At 38.9% G+C, this 18,023-nt stretch overlaps 1 protein-coding gene across 4 annotated transcripts in view; it reads right to left on the minus strand.

Moving 5' to 3' along the window:
* patj (PATJ crumbs cell polarity complex component) overlaps window positions 1-18,023 on the minus strand; it is a 223,032-nt gene that overhangs the window by 169,282 nt on the left and 35,727 nt on the right. For all 4 annotated transcript variants that reach the window (XM_078168435.1, XM_033621590.2, XM_078168433.1 and 1 more), the window contains exons 16-18: window positions 17,285-17,527; window positions 17,000-17,083; window positions 14,141-14,353 (exon numbers count right to left, since the gene is read on the minus strand). In XM_078168435.1, the coding sequence (XP_078024561.1) occupies window positions 14,141-14,353; window positions 17,000-17,083; window positions 17,285-17,527 (540 nt within the window). The remainder of the gene's footprint in view (window positions 1-14,140; window positions 14,354-16,999; window positions 17,084-17,284; window positions 17,528-18,023) is intronic.

The raw sequence follows: 18,023 nt of genomic DNA on the forward strand, positions 1-18,023 counted from the left end.
TCAGACTTTCATCTTAAAACTCACTCGCCTGTACGTGTGCATGATGTGATTGTCACTGTTGCTGTTACTGTCACAATCTGGTGACAGCATGAAAACAACAAGGATACAGTTTGTGCTGCAGGTGCCACCATAACGGTGATGACCTTTTATTATTACTGTTTGATCATTTTACTGCTATTGTCACTCAAATGTATCAACCTGGCACTCTGCTAAGCCATGACGGGACAATACTGTGGCGTCACTATGTGTTTTCACCATGTTTTGGACCACTTGTAGCAGAAAGTAATGACGTCATCATATGTGGACAATGTGATGGCGCAAAAGATGGAAGTCTTTGTGTTGCAAAAAAATGAATGTTCTTGTTCTTATTGTTGTTTTTTGTTTTAGATTAATTTTAAACATGATCATGTCAAAGATTAATGATCTCCCGCAATTCTGTGGCGTAACCTCGTGTTTTTACCATCTTTTGGACCGCTTGCAGCATAACATAATGATGTCATTGTACACAGGTGATGTGATGGCACGAATGACGGAAGTCTTAGCTTTGTGTTGCAAATAAAATTAACTCTCTAACTATTATAGTTTTTATTTGAGATCGATTTTAAACAGGATCATGTCAACAATGATCTCCCGCAGGCATGACGGGTCAGTACTGGGACCTCACCGCACGTTTTCACCGTCTTTGGGACCGCTCATAGCAAACCGCAATGACATCATTGCACATGGACAATGTAACAGTGCAAAAGAAAGAAATCTTAGCTTTCTGTTGCAAAAAATTAACAGTTCAACTCTTATAGTTTTTTTTAGATAAATTTTAAGCAGGATCATGTAAACAATAATCTCCCGCAGCCACGGCTGGACAATACCGTGGCGTCACCGTGCATTTTCTCCGTCTTTTAGATCGCTTGTAACACAACATAATGACGTGATTGTACAAAGATGACATGATGGCACAAATGACGAAATTGTTAGCTTACTGTTGAAAAAAAAAAAGAGAATGCTCTCGCAGGATCATGAAAACAACAACCCCTCGTGGCCGCCTGCAGGACGTCTGTTTTCAGAGGGTTAACCTCTGTTAGCGATAGTTAGCCCCACTGAGAGGTTGCTTTGACATGTTGATGATATAAAGTGTTGTCAGTGCCCTTGTGAAGTCACCTCCCTGCAGTATGATGGATCTGGTACAGTGTGATCAGTTCCAGCCGATAACAGAATTGATCGGCTTCAGCAGAGCGGAGTTTGAAAAGACATTTTTCAGGTGTGAAACTGGTCCCACTTTAAGGGTGTCAGGTTTTAGTGGAAACTATCAGCCTGAGTCCACACACACACACACACACACACACGCACACACACACACAGACACACACACACACATACACACAGACAGACAGACAGACAGACAGACGGATCAGCTCTTCTCTTATTGCCTCCAACCATCTTTCACTCCACTCTGACAGCCGCAGAGTCAGTAACAGGAAACACTTTGGCAGGAACACCGGACCGACGTGCCCTTGGGCGTGAGATATAGAGGAAAGACAGGGAGAGAGAAGTTGATTCTTTATTTTGAGAAAATTGTTGAAGAGTCAGTTTCACTCTGAGGTGAAGTGCCGGAGTCAAAACCTCACATTGTTGCTGGGATTTAAATTTGTTTTTGAATCATATGCACTTTAAACATGGAGGACAGATGAACATAAGACTGTAGTGTATCTGCTGTATTAAACGTATGCTTTATTGTTTATAACAATATAAATACTGCAGAGGGAACCTTTGAGTTCAGCAGTGTCGGATCATAAAGAAGTTTTATTTTGCAGCACTGATTGTAAGAGTTTTACAAGTCCTGCTGATATAAACATCAGATGAGGAAAAAAAACACTTCAAGAGCAAAAATTCGTTTGATTTGGTGACTTGCTGCTGCAACAACTACAGTTTATATCGAACACATTTAAAGGTGTTAAACACAGTTTGTCTGTTTTTATTCAGTGTGTTTTATATTCAGTCTTTATCCAAAGCAAACAGGGGTCCATCTTACACTCAATGTTGTATTTTAATCAGGACGATATGGCGTATTCATTATTTGAGTTTTATAATGTGACAATACTTAGGGGCGTCAGTAGCGTAGTGGATAGTGCCAGCGCCCCATATACAGAGGCAGTGCCTCGCTGCAGCAGTCGCGGGTTCGACTCCAGCTCGTGACCATTTGCTGCATGTCATCCCCCCCCTCTCTCTCACTCCCCCATTTCACTCTCTCCTGTCAATTAAAGGCAAAAGCCCAAAAAAATATTTAAAAAAAAAAAAAAGTGACAATATTTAACAGTTTGATATATTAATCATTTACAGGACTTCTAAGAAAACATTTCTGGTGGTTCCTCTGCAATAAACTTGGGCTTGGGAAAGTGGGGATGTTTAAAACACACGTAAAATGTTTAAAGTCAGAACATTTGAAGTATCTTAGTCACATCCTTCAGAGACCAGGTTTCCAGAAAAGATTACCGTGTCTTACCCTATCTTATCGTAACTTATTGTATCTTATCTATCTTACCGCATCTTGTTGTGTCTTATTGTATCTTATCTTATCTTACGGCATCTTGTTGTGTCTTATCGTATCTTAACGCATCTTGTTGTGTCTTATCGTATCTTAACGCATCTTGTTGTGTCTTATCGTATCTTAATGCATCTTGTTGTGTCTTATCGTATCTTAATGCATCTTGTTGTGTCTTATCGTATCTTATTGTATCTTAACGCATTTTGTGTCTTATCGTATCTTATCATATCTTACCACATCTTGTTGTATCTTATCGTATCATAACTTATCTTGTTGTGTCTTATCATATCTTACCACATCTTATTGTCTTACCATATGTTATCGTATCTTACCGCATCTTGTGTCTTACCGTATCTTATCGTATCTTACCGCATCTTATTGTGTCTTACCCTATCTTACCGTATCTTACTGCATCTTGTTGTGTCTTACTGTATCTTATCGTATCTTACCGCATCTTACCAAATCTTGTTGTGTCTTATCATACCTTACCACATCTTGTTGTATCTTATCGTATCTTAATGCTTCTTGTGTCTTATCGTATCTTACCACATCTTGTTGTGTCTTATCGTATCTTAACACATCTTGTTGTGTCTTATCGTATCTTAATGCATCTTGTTGTGTCTTATCGTATCTTATTGTATCTTAACGCATCTTGTGTCTTATCGTATCTTATCGTATCTTACCACATCTTGTTGTATCTTATCGTATCGTAACTTATCTTGTTGTGTCTTATCATATCTTACCACATCTTATTTTCTTACCGTATCTTATCATATCTTACCGCATCTTGTTGTGTCTTACCGTATCTTATCGTATCTTATCGTATCTTATTGAGTCTTACCCTATCTTATCGTATCTTACCGTATCTTACCGCATCTTACCACATCTTGTTGTGTCTTACCGTATCTTACCGCATCTTACTAAATCTTTTTGTGTCTTATTGTATCTTACCACATCTTGTTGTATCTTATCATATCTTAACGCTTCTTGTGTCTTATCGTATCTTACCACATCTTGTTGTATCTCATCGTATCTTAACGCATCTTGCTGTGTCTTATTGTATCTTAACGCATCTTGTCTTATCATATCTTATTGTGTCTTACGCATCTTGTTGTCTCTTATCGTATCTTATCGTATCTTACCACATCTTATTGTGTCTTACCATATCTTATATCTTACCGCATCTTACCACATCTTGTTGTGTCTTATCGTATCTTATTGTATCTTACCACATCTTATTGTGTCTTACCATATCTTATATCTTACCGCATCTTACCACATCTTGTTGTGTCTTATCGTATCTTACCACATCTTGTTGTATCTTACTGCATCTTACCACATCTTGTTGTGTCTTATTGTATCTTACCACATCTTGTTGTGTCTTATTGTATCTTACCACATCTTGTTGTATCTTATCGTATCTTAACGCATCTTGCTGTGTCTTATCGTATCTTAATGCATCTTGTCTTATCATATCTTATTGTGTCTTAATGCATCTTGTTGTGTCTCATCGTATCTTACAACATCTTATTGTGTTTTACCATATCTTACTGTATCTTACCGTATCTTGTTGTGTCTTATCGTATCTTCTCTTACCTTACTGTATCTTACCACATCTTATTATGTCTTACCATATCGCCTCATATCTTACCGTATCTTATCGTAACTTATTGTATCTTCTCATATCTTACCGCATCTTGTTGTGTCTTATCGTATCTTGTTGTATCTTAATGCATCTTGTTGTGTCTTATCGTATCTTATTGTATCTTAACGCATCTTGTTGTGTCTTATCGTATCTTAACGCATCTTGTTGTGTCTTATCGTATCTTGTTGTATCTTAACGCATCTTGTTGTGTCTTATTGTATCTTATTGTATCTTACCACATCTTATTGTGTCTTACTGTATCTTATCATATCATCTCAGACCCTGTGCTTTTGTTGACATGCTGCAGCAAGGAGGATGATTGTCGGCCAAAGCGGGTGAGGACCTCCAGGGGGAAGCCAGGAAAAAGACGTATATCTCCTTCCAATATCTCTAGACATGGGACCGAAGAAGAACCCGACGACTGAAGAAGTCGAGGACATTAAAAAGTCGCTCGACTTTATTACGGAAGAGGTTTCTGCTGTTAGGCTGCAGCAGAAGAGCATTATGGAGTTGGTCGCGGAAGTGAAGGATCTGCGATTACAAAATGCTGAGAAGGAGAAGCGTATCGCCTACCTGGAAAGCAGAGTCGCGGACCTGGAGCAGTACTCCCGGATCAATGATGTGATCGTCACCGGTCTCAAAATAAATCCGAGGTCATACGCACGAGCGGTGGCCACTGACAACGGAGGGGAGCCCGGTGAGCTGGACGCTAACTCCATGGAGAAGCAAGTGGCCAATTTCCTACAGTCCAAAGGGATCGAGTTGGACTGTAGTAACATCGAGGCATGCCACCCCCTGCCCAGGAGGAACACCAGCAATAGACCGGCCGTAATACTGAGGTTCGCTAACAGAAAGCACAAGATCGCACTTCTGAAACAGGGAAGGAAGTTAAAGGGAACAGATGTTTTCATAAACAAGCACCTAGCCAAACATAATGCTGACATAGCCAGAAGAGCGCGTCAACTCAAGAAACAGAGGAAAATACAAAACACCTGGACTTCAAATTGCAAAGTATTCATAAAACAAAACGGGGCCCCCGAGGAAGCTAAAGTGATCTGCATCAGAAACATCATGAATCTAGATAAATTCCAGTGATCGTCATGAACTGAACTGCACTGGCTCAACCAACAGATCATCTGGATTGATCTGGACTGGCGGTACTGGAGATTTAGGTAATAAACAAAACACAAACATGTCAAGCACTGACAGAGTTTACTCTACATCTGGGGGTGATAACCACATAACACAGAGGATAACTGAATATGAACAACTGGAGTTAAAGGCATTTGAATATACTGATCACAACATACTGGACTTGGAACAGAACATAGACCCAGACAACAATTTCTTCTCCTCCATAAATAATAATTGCTGCTATTACACGGATGATCAGTACAACAGGACCATTACTTCTAAGGACAAACTATCAATTATTCACTTTAACAGTAGAAGTTCATATGCAAACTTCAACAGCATTAAGAACTATTTACATACATTTTCACAGCCCTTCAGTATAATAGCAGTATCAGAGACATGGATCAGCACTGAGAAGGGGATTGACTTTGAATTAGATGACTATGAACTCAGGTATAGCAACAGACAAAACAAAGGTGGGGGAGGAGTGGCCATATATATCCATAAGTCTTTAGACTTTAGGGTTTTGGATGGAATGACAACTGTGGTTGATGAGCTACTTAAATGCTTAACCATTGAAATCTGTAAAGATAAACATGTTATTGTTAGCTGCATATGTAGAGCTCCAGGGGCAAGCATCGGAACTTTCACTGAGTGGATGGAAAGTATGTTTTCAAAAATTAACGATAAAATAATTTTCATATGTGGAGATTTCAACATAGACTTGTTAAATCCCAGTAAGCACAAAAGTACAGACGAATTTATCACCACGATGTACAGTATGAGCCTATTTCCAAGAATCACTAGACCCAGCCGTATTACATCCAACACTGCCACTCTCATAGATAATATCTTCACCAATGACATTGACAACAGTGCAATAAGCGGGTTAATGATTAATGACATTAGTGACCATCTGCCAGTGTTTACAGTTTATGAAGGCAACTTAAGGAAAAAGTTAGACAAACAATCAGAAAATAGACGAGTAAGGACAGAGGAATCCATAATCACCCTAAGGAACAAATTATTGGAGCAGAACTGGGATATAATATATAGAGAAAAAGATGTCAATTGTGCTTATGAGGAGTTTCTAAGAATATTCAGCTCATTATATGAGAAGTGTTGTCCAATTAAGAAATTCAATAAAAAACTATCATACATTAACTGTCCATGGATCACAAAAGGGTTACAAAATGCATGTAAAAAGAAAAAAAAACTTTACAGAGATTTCATAAGACAGAGAACTAAAGAGGCAGAACAGAAATACAAAAAGTATAAAAATAAGTTAACTAATATTTTAAGGGCAAGTAAGAAAGATTATTATAAGAGGTTATTAGATGACAGCAAAAATAATATTAAAGGAATATGGAGTATATTAAATAGTATTATAAAAAATGGCTCAAGACACAACAGTATTCCTAAGCTTTTTTATCGATAAGGACGTTGAAAATCATAAGATGAATGAAGTGGCTAATAGATTCAATGAATTCTTTGTAAATGTTGGACCCAATTTAGCAAGGACAATCTCTGATCCGGGAGCATGTGAAGAACACTTACCAGAGAGAAATCCCTCCTCGTTGTTTCTCAAAGCAGTGGGAGAAAATGGGAATTGTGAAAAAAATGTATGAATAAACGGTCTACTGACTTTAACGATATTGACATGTCACTGGTGAAAAAAAGTAACTGACGGCATTTTGAAACCATTAACTTACATCTGCAACTTATCATTTCAAACTGGTTCATTTCCAAATAAAATGAAAATTGCTAAAGTAATACCTCTGTACAAAACTGGGAGCAGACATCATTTCACGAACTATAGGCCTGTCTCTTTACTGCCACAGTTTTCAAAGATACTAGAAAAACTCTTCAACAGCAGACTGGACACATTTGTGGGAAAGCACAACATACTTGAAGAGAATCAATACGGGTTCAGGTCAAACAGATCAACTTCACTAGCAATAATAGAAGCAATAGAAGAAATCGCAAATGCTATAGACCATAAACAATATGCTGCTGGGATATTTATTGATTTGAAAAAGGCTTTTGACACAATCAACCATGATATTTTACTTAGCAAACTGGAAAGATATGGTGTTAGGGGAATAGTGCTTGACTGGGTCAAAAGTTATTTAAGTGGGAGACAGCAGTTTGTGAGATTGGGTGACTGCTCCTCATCATGTTTGGGAATTACTTGTGGTGTCCCCCAGGGGTCAGTATTGGGCCCTAAATTCTTCATTGTGTACATAAATGATATTTGTAAAGTCTCTCAGTTATTGCATTTTGTTCTTTTTGCGGATGATACAAATATTTTTTGCTCTGGGGACAGCTTACAACAATTACAAGAGGACATCACTAAAGAAATGAAGAAACTAAAAATGTGGTTTGACACAAACAGGTTGTCACTAAATTTGAACAAGACAAAAATAATGTTATTTGGTAATTGTAGAATGAATACACAGGTCATGATAAAAATAGATGGAGTTGAAATTGAAAAAGTTAATGAAATTAAATTTCTGGGAGTAATTATAGATGACAGAATTAGCTGGAAATCACATATCAAACATGTACAGACTAAAGTCGCAAGAAGCATTGCAATAATAAACAAAGCAAAGATGGTTTTAGATCAGAAATCACTCCACACCTTATACTGTTCTTTAGTCTCACCTTAGTTACAGTACTGTGCTGAGGTTTGGGGCAGCAACTATAAAACCACGCTATCTCCTCTAACTATTCTTCAAAAAAGAGCTATACGAATTATTCACAAAGTTGGTTACCAGGAACACACAAATGCATTACTCATACAGTCAAAATTACTTAAGTTTACAGACATTGTTGAATATCAAACGGCACAAATAATGTTCAAAGCTAAAAATAATTTACTACCAAAAAATATACAGAAATTATTCAGTGACCAGGAGGGGGGTTGTAATTTAAGGGGAAAATTCAATTTTAAAATTAACTTAATTCGAACCACCAGGAAAAGTTTTTGCATCTCAGTCAGAGGGGTCAGACTAGGGAATGGGTTTACTATGGAACTTAAGCAGTGTTCAAGCATTAAACAGTTTAAAATAATGTACAAAAACATCATTTTCAAGAGGTACAGGGAAGAGGGAGGTGTTAGAAATCACCAGGTGTTATAGGGGTATTGTTTATTCACGTAGTTATTCTCGGGTCTCTGTTCTTTTTTTGTGCATGTGTACATGTATATGTGAATGCATGTACATGTATCTATGGTCTATGTGTTATGTATGTCTGCATGTATGCAGTGCATATGGGTATGTGTATGTTGGTGTACGTGTATGTACATGTATGTATATATATATGTGTATATACAAGTGTATGTCTATATGTGTATTATATATAATATGTTCTTGCTGTACGTATTAACACAGGACATTAATGGATACTTTGGTTTAGACTAGGTAAGGAGGTTGTTATTGTTATTGTTATTTATTATGTTAGGGAGAAGGGGTGGGAGTAAATAAGTTTTACTTCTTCTCACTCCTTTTCGGATATGCGTATTGTTTGATTTATGTTACTTCTTATTGGATTCAATATGTTTTTAAATTTTATTTTTTTTTTTTTCTTTCTTTCTTTTTCATATTGTTTATTATTATTTTCCTTTTATTATTGCATCATATTCGAAATAAACATCTCAATCAATCAATCAGTCTTAGGGAGGGAACCAGGAAGTCCTGTTTGGTAAATACATCTCCATCTGTCTGAAGAGGAGTTGGGACACGAGTGATGGGCTGTGTTAGCTATGTGGAAAGCACCCGCGAACACACCGACAAACCGACACACACACACACACACACACAAACACATATTATTCCATCTGACTGCATGTAAATAAACTTTAGGTGTTAATTTCCTATTTCTTATTATTTAGTTCAAATGTTGTGGAGGAAAAAAATGATTTTCACCACCCACACACACACACACACACACACACACACACACACACACACACACACACAGGCCCCCTGGGCAGATACTGTATGTGCAGGCTGACATGCATGTAGACCAACAGGGAGTTAACCTGGAGCCCGCTCCCCCCCTCACCCCCAGGAGGAGGAAGGAGGGAGGAGACGAGGAGGAGGCAGAGGTCTTGGAGGTGAAGCTGTGCCTAAAGATAAAGTGCTGAAGCAGGGTGGGGGAGAAAAACTCCACAGACCAGGGTTTCCCAAATCGACTCCCCCGACAGCAGCGAGCCTGAACAGGAAATCTTTTAGTCACTACAGAAATCTGAGAAAGTCTGAAATGATTTAAGTCGTCTCAGGACTCCTGTGAGGGCTTTGGGTTGGTGCTACTCAAAAACAGGCAACATTAGACACATGATGACGTCTCTGTTTATCAGGAACAATGTCAATGTGTTTCCAGAATCTGAGCTCCAGTTCAATCAATTAATTCTTCCTGTTAGACTGCAGCACTGTCACTTTACTTTTACGTTTATTATCTCTATTCTATGCTGTTGTATAGTTTCTATTTTCTATTGTACTTTTCTTTTATGTGTTATATGACTCTTATTATTTATTTCTTTACTTTCCCTATTTATCCGTCTTTTTCAGTGTCATATCTGTATTTATCATACTGTATTTTCATAACTTTTCATATCATATCTTTTATATCTTATCCCAACTTACTGTATCTTATCAGGGCTGTACGTTTACTTTTTAGCGCATAGCACTGGTGGTACAGAGGGTGATAATTTTGTAGCACAGGCCAGAAAGTTTGTAGCACCTGTCACGATAACAAATTTTGCTGGACGATTAATTGCATCAGAAATTATTGCGATAAGCGATAATATTGCGTAATATTGTGCTTTTAAGACCATTTTTATTATTGTTGTAATTTTGGTGTTTTTAGACCATTTTTTAAACTTATATAATGATAATAAAGGCATAATGATGTAAGTTCACCCTTTTGAAGAGAAATAAACATTTATTTAACAAAAATATTTACAAATGCAAAAAAAGAAAATTTAAATATCCGAAATAACACGTAAAAATATCAAAAAAAATAAATAAATTCAAAAAACAGACTGTCAGTCTCTCACTCTCAGGTGTGCAGTTAAGTTGGTCGTATTCGCTCTTTTTGTTCAGCTCACAAGCAGTCTGTCGCACGCCTGCTACTAGGAAAATAAATTCATCACACAAACATTTTTTTCCGATCACACGTACGACATATATGTCCTGCTTATCTTACTGCATTTTATTTTATTTTATCATATCATATCGGATCATATCCTACCACATCTTATCGCCTCTTACCACATCTTATCGGATTGTATCTCATCTTACCATATCTTGTCATATGTAATCAGACAGTAACTTATCGTATCCTATCATATCTTATCGTGTCTTATATCTTCTCCCAAATTATTGTATTATATTCTATCTTATCCCGTCTTATTGTTTCCGATCGTATCTTACCACATCTTATCGTATTTTTTTCATATCTTATTGGAATATCTTATCTGATCGTATCTTACCACATCTTATTGGATTGTATCTTATTGTATGCTATCATATCTCGTCATATCTCATCTTATAGTATCTTATCTTACCACAGCTTATCAAGTGTTATCATATGTTATCAGATTGTATCTTATCGTATCTTACTGCATCTGGCCGTATCTTAAATCTTATTGGATCGCATCTTAACCACATCTTACCATATCTTATCGGACTGTATCTTATCATATCTTATCGCATCTTATCATATCTTACTGAATCTTATCGTATCTTATCATATCGGATCGGATCTAATTGTATCTCATCCATTATTCCTGTTAGTCACTTAGACACAAAACTATGGGAAAATAGGATCCAGGTTAAGACATACTATGGTTAGCCTTAACTAATCGAATTCTCATAATGTCATGTTTGCTTGTTGACTATTTTAAGGATGTCAAGACACACAACATGTAGTTTTTCAGCAGCTGATTTTCAAGTCATGGATGTGTCCTCTCAGCACTTGAACTTAAATCATGTCACTGACTAAAAAACAAACATCTTTACAGCGAAGACGCTACTGGAAATAACAATGTACCAACAGTCAGTGCATCAGTTGTGGACATTAAAATGTTGCCAATAGTTGAGTTCCCTCACAAATTAATGAATACTGTAGCCTCAGTCAGGAGGATAATATTACACTATGACTGCAACCAATGTCAATTTCCTTTATTGATTCATGTGTCTACAATTTGCCTGGCAGATTAAAAGCAACAAATCCTCACATTTTAGTATCTGGAACGAGTGATTGTTTTGCATTTTTGGTCGATTAGTTTTCTGCTAGTCGGTTAATCAATTAGTAACTTACAGCCACTAATTTATAGTCATTATGTTGCTCTGACCAGAAATCTGTTTTCACATACAGTTTGCCTCATGATTCTGATGCATAACAGTCATAATGAACATCATGAGAGAAAATAACATGCAAGAACTGCAAAAGTCAAGAATCATGAATTTAAAATAAAAATGTACGATACAAAAAATCTGTTTTTGATTATTAAATCAAGACATTTAACAGTCAGCACAGCATACAACACCTTTTTCTTTCAGTTCAGATAACAAACACTTCCTCCTCTTCCCTTCAACATCTCTTTAAATCAACATCATCACATGAGAATGAATTTAAAAATTAAAGTTGACAAAGTGAATGATGTTTTCTGTTTCTGCAACAAGCTGCAGATAAAAGCAGCCGGGTCCTGCAAACAGACCTGACGCTGTGTGACACAGAGAGGACACCAGAGAAGAAGAACAGTGAGCAGATGAGTCACTCCTCTCCGTCCTGCTGTCCACTGTTACACTCTGAAACCTCACTGTGAGCTGAGTCACGCCAGCTTCACCGTGTGTTCATCCGTCTCCACTGTGAAACAACCACAGGGCGGTAATTAACTCTGTGTGACCGTGGTTCTCTGAGAGTGTCATACAGTTTTATTTAATACAGACCGAACTAGATTTCAGTCTTTCTTTAACTTTGGATAAAGGAACAGTTCATCCAAAAACAACAGGCGTTTCAGGACCAAACACTTCAGAGAAGTGCGACCAAGGACTACAAATCTTTAACAGCTTTTTTTCTGTTTGCTTCAACCAAAAAAACAAAAACACCTCTGCTACCAGCACAAACGATTAGACCTGAGGTGCTATTATGCAGTTTATGTTATGAGGATGTCACCTACTAACCAAGTCCACAGCAGCACTAATAGTTACAGCTACACAATTAAAACATCTTCTGGACCCGGCAGAAGACAGATGAACACAAACACTGATGAAAAAACTGACGATGCTTAAAGTGTGCAGCAGTGACAACCACACGCACTGTAAATGATTCATGACTAAACTGCCAATGTCTTTCATTTTTCCTCATCCAACATGAAACTTGATTTTATTAACACACACACACACACACACACACACACACACACACACACCTCCTAACATTTTCAAGCTTCTATAACAACCCAATAAACTCCTCTGAACTATGGTCACTATGACCATCATAGTGACCAAAGTTTACTCTGACTTTGTTAAACTGACAGCTGTTTCCTTGCATACAGATTTATTTCTTGAGTGAGGAGAGTGCTCCACTTTACTCCCCAAATTTCAAATGTCTTCAACAAACATTTCAGACATTTCATCACAAAAATTAAATGTTCTTTTATGTTCCATTTCATTGCCAACACAGACAAGACAGAACAGGTGTGACTGAGAGGAAGTTGCCATACCTATTTAATAACCAGGAGCTAGAGCCAAGTCACACATGTCACTGTTACTGTTGTACAAACCGTCCACATGTGTCACTATGTTCCTCTGAAACGTCACGGAAAATAACTGCTGCAGCTAATGATTACTTGAATTCATCAATCAATAATTTTGTGTACAAAATAGTGAAATATGTCCTTGCTGATTTCACATCATCACACTGACGTCTTGTTTTGTCGCACCAACAGTGTAAAAATAGTTTACTGTTGGATCACTGACACAAACACCACATCCTCACATTTGATATTTTTGGGTAATTTGTTTTAAAAAAGTGCTTAAACATTTATCAAAGTAGTTGCCAAATTACTTTTGATTAATCGATCAATTCTTGCAGCTCTTGTTCCACCTGCACATCATCCAGTCAGGTAGCCTGGCATCGCCAGACCAAATCAGAAATGTGAGTTATTCTGAAACCTTTCAGCTCATTTTCAGAGTCCAAAGGGAGGGTTATCAACGGCCGTAGATCAAAACACCTTTGGACATAATTGGATAGACCTACAACTCATCAGAGCAACAAAACATGCGACAGACAAATGTGAACAGACACCAGCGTGCAGAGAGGAACTGTGATGGTGAAGCATCAATGTCTGTGAACAAGTGTCGCTGTTTGTGACATCAGAGTTTGAGGAAGCTTCACATCAGCTGCAGCAATCTTTGTGACGCAACAATGAAAAGCTCTGCAGTTGGCCCTGCACAATGTCAGTCATCGTCGCAAACACGCCACATATTGAATCAATAGTCTGGCCTGAAGTGGCCCAGGTCAGCTTTCAATCTGTCTGAACATGAAGGGAACCAGACGCATCTGCCAACATCTGCCACAGCAAATAAAACATGAGCTCACAGATTATCTGTTAGTCAGTCAGGACCAATCAGACAGTTTGTAGTCATTCATTTCTGAGCACTGTTTTTTAAGTATGATTCAACATTATGTACAAAACTAATCATCACACATGTGAAAGATGAAAAAAAAAAAAAAAAAAAAAAAAAAAAAATAGTCAGACAGAGACAGACAGACAGACAGGATGCTGTGGACGTTGGTGTTATTGTTGTCACCTGGTAATCGAGGATGCTGAATCCGAGGCCTTTGTCTCTCTCCTTCTGAAGCTCCAACACCTGAACGTCTGGAGACCACTGAGCCAGCTCCCCTTCATCTTCATCCTGCTCCTCCTCCTCCTCCTCCTCCTCTTCCTCCTCCTCCTCCTCCACCTGGCTGTGTGAAGTTGTCTGCTCCGTCAGCACTTCCTCTACAGGAGATACCTGCTGCTCCTGACACACGACAGTGACAACAGACTCTTAGACCAGTACTGAAATATTCATAGGACAATTTAAACATCAATTCAGATATCTTAAGATCTGCCCTGTCTAAAAAAAGACATCAGTACTATTATCATCATCATCATCGTCATCGTCATCATCAGAGCTTTTGGTTTGCCTCAGCAAACATTCCTCAGCTGTGAACCCACTTACCTGTGGGATTCCTCAGGGCTCCATTTTGGGCCCTATCCTATTTGCACTCTATATGCTACCCTTGGGGCCCATTTTTAATCAAGATAATATTCTGCTGGTACAGATCTATTTTCCTGGATAAACAAAAGCCAAAGATTCTGTACAGCCTTTGCTAAAGTAGTTATATGATATCAAAACGTTGATGAATTGAAACTTTCTGTTCAAAATCTTGGTGTGATTTTTTTTATTACAAGCTTTTGCCAAATCCTGTCGGAAGAGCAGCAAAAGTCTTTTCCTCTGAGACACTCGCTGGGTGCACTCTCTTGTGTTTATTTAATTGTTGTTATTGACTATTTCTGCAATAACTTCACTTATTGCCATGTTTACCCTACTAACGTTAGAGTTAGCGCAAGCTGTGGCCTTCATGTTATGTCATTGACTACGGTGCGGATCCCTGAGCAGCTGTGATTGGATTTTAATTTCTAAGAAGTATTTGGGACGGCGGCGAAACCAGACTGATACAGAGAGTAAAACAGAATGTTGAGCTCTCGTAATCGGGATGATCTCACCAGAATACCTCTCTGCTAGACAACTGTGATTCTTTGTGTGTGGGCGGAGCTCAGTCGTCACCTTGTCGTCTGCAGTTATTACAAAACGCAGCCGCTCGTCTTCTAACTGGAGAAAGAAAAGGGGATCCCATGAGCCCAGTGTGGGCCTCCCTCCACTGGCTTCCTGTCCGTTTTAGGATTGATTTTAAGATGTTATTGCTGGTTTTGAAGCTTTGAAACGGTCCACCTTATCTAGCAGAACTACTGTATCTTCATACTCCAGTTAGAGCTCTGAGGTCGACCCATCACATGATCCTGGATGTTCCCTGAAGTACACACATGAACAGTGGCGATGGAGCCTCAGCTCAGCTGTTCAGATAAAAACTGCTGCGACTACAGAAACCTTAAAATGGCTACTGAAGACCTGCCTCTTCTCGTTGGCGTACGATTGATTCCAGCCTGACAACTTCAATTGATTTCATCCTCTGTTGTGCTGCAGTTTGCTCTGTTTCTTTTCTCTTCTCTTCTTATTGTTCTTTGCTTATGTTTTTATCTGTTGTTTGTATTTTAGGACTGTTCAGCACTTTGGTCGACTGCTGCTGTTCTACAAATAAAGTTTGACTTCACTTTTGACTTGACTGTTATCATCATTATCATATTGGAATGTTCTCCTGCTCTTCACATATGCATGCTCATTGTGCTATTTTCTAATACAATGTATTAAGTAATAGATAAACTCACAATATTGCAGTTGTACTTTTGTATTTTTTGTAAAATCTTCTATTAAAATGACAAAAACATATAATAAACAATATATTTTCCATATAAGTGCATTCATTTTTAAATAAAATCTCATACTAATAGACCTTTTAAAGTAAGTAAACAGTATGATGTTTTTTGGTGGGCAGGGCTTAGCTGGAGGCAAAACAGTTCTCCACAGACATTAGCTAGTGGTAGCTAACAAGTTGTGTTGTCTTGTTTCAGACGATGGAGGAAGATGATGTGAGTGGTGCGTTCAGAAACACTCATTGTGAGTGTGGGAGCGCACTCTGACACAAACTGGAGCGTTCATAAATTGGGAGCGCTGTCTGAATGTAGCGTTGGGTTATCCAGAGCAGCGCACTCTGGACACTCTGTCTGTGGAGACGGAGCAGCAGAGCGCACTCTGGACACTCGTCTGTGGAGACGGAGCAGCAGAGCGCACTCTGGACACTCTGTCTGTGGAGACGGAGCAGCAGAGCGCACTCTGGACACTCATCTGTGGAGACGGAGTAGCAGAGCGCACTCTGGACACTCTGTCTGTGGAGACGGAGCAGCAGAGCGCACTCTGGACACTCGTCTGTGGAGACGGAGCAGCAGAGCGCACTCTGGACACTCTGTCTGTGGAGACGGAGCAGCAGAGCGCACTCTGGACACTCATCTGTGGAGACGGAGTAGCAGAGCGCACTCTGGACACTCTGTCTGTGGAGACGGAGCAGCAGAGCGCACTCTGGACACTCGTCTGTGGAGACGGAGCAGCAGAGCGCACTCCGGACACTCGTCTTTGGAGACTTCTATGTAGCCTACAGCGCTGTGGGGGAGAGGCAGCTTTACCTCCAGGTGATGACATGATGTCATCGTGACATCGGCACTAAAAGGTCTATAATGTCACAGAATGATCTATTTTCCTCCATCTCTCAATCCGTCCTGTAGCAGCAATTTTTCATCTCAAATTTAAAAAAAACAATCCTTTTAACTGTGATGCTGTAACTGCATGTGTGTGAGTGCTTTAATGCAGATTTGTCAGTTGCATGTATTGATGAAATATTTTGCCTTTCATTCTCTTCTTTAAAAGTATTTTCACTTTGACTGTCTAATATCTCCTCTGTGTATGTGACATTGTGCATGTGTAGTGAAACCAGAGAGTGAGACAGGTTACCTGTCTGACTGCCTGCTGCTGTTCAGTAACGCTCTCTCTCAGTTCTGTCTGACTGCACAGCATTGACGACAGCTTCAGCTCAATCTGAACAAACATGACACAATGCAGTGGGTCAAATATAGAGATCACACAGATTACATACCGTACAGTGACAATCTGAGGTTTACACACACAAAGATTTACAACAGTAACAAAAGTAATCACAGTAAACATAAATCTAACATTTTTTATGTGATTTTTTTACATAAAATTTTTAAAATATTTTCATAAATACTTTGCCCTCACCTCCTCCACACTGGGCTGTGATTGTCTTAGTGGTCCAGGTCCTGGTCGGAGTACTGGTTCAGATCGTAGTGCTGGTTCAGATCGTAGTGCTGGTTCAGGTGCTGGTTCAGATTCAGATTCAGATTCTGGTTCCATGTCAGAGGTTGGGTGTCGGCAGCAGACCAGAGTGAATGGAGGGGGCACCTCTTTGAGGAACGACACGACCTCCCGACGAGACTTACCATACAACTGAACATCATTCACCTACACACACACACACACACACACCAGATTACAAATAATCTACATATCATTTTAATTATAAATACATCACCTCATTCACTGATCATGTGGAGCCACAAAACTCCTCCTAGCTCACTGTTTTAATGCAAACTGTGATTGATTAGCTTCGTGCAGCGTCGTGCTGAAACACTGACTGTGATCACTGCAACTTTTCAACATGTCCCTGATTCACCTGGAGAAGTGAAGAGCAATACTGCACTTGTTGCTTAGTGATGACCCATCACAGTGACACATGACGACCAAAAAGTAGTGGACCCAGTACTGAGCCTTGTGGGACTCTTTACTGAGATTTTACTGTGAGGTTGTTGTTGCTGTAATAGATTCAAATAAACAGCTCCATCAGCCTGTAGTTACTCAGTTTTTACATTTCTAGAAAAAAAAACTTCCAACAAAGCTAGCTACCCCAGCTATTTCCAAAATGTGTGAGAAATATCCCCAAACACTTGTCAGCCTTCCA

The sequence above is a fragment of the Epinephelus lanceolatus genome, chromosome 6 (assembly GCF_041903045.1).
Source record: "Epinephelus lanceolatus isolate andai-2023 chromosome 6, ASM4190304v1, whole genome shotgun sequence".
NCBI lineage: Eukaryota > Metazoa > Chordata > Actinopteri > Perciformes > Serranidae > Epinephelus > Epinephelus lanceolatus.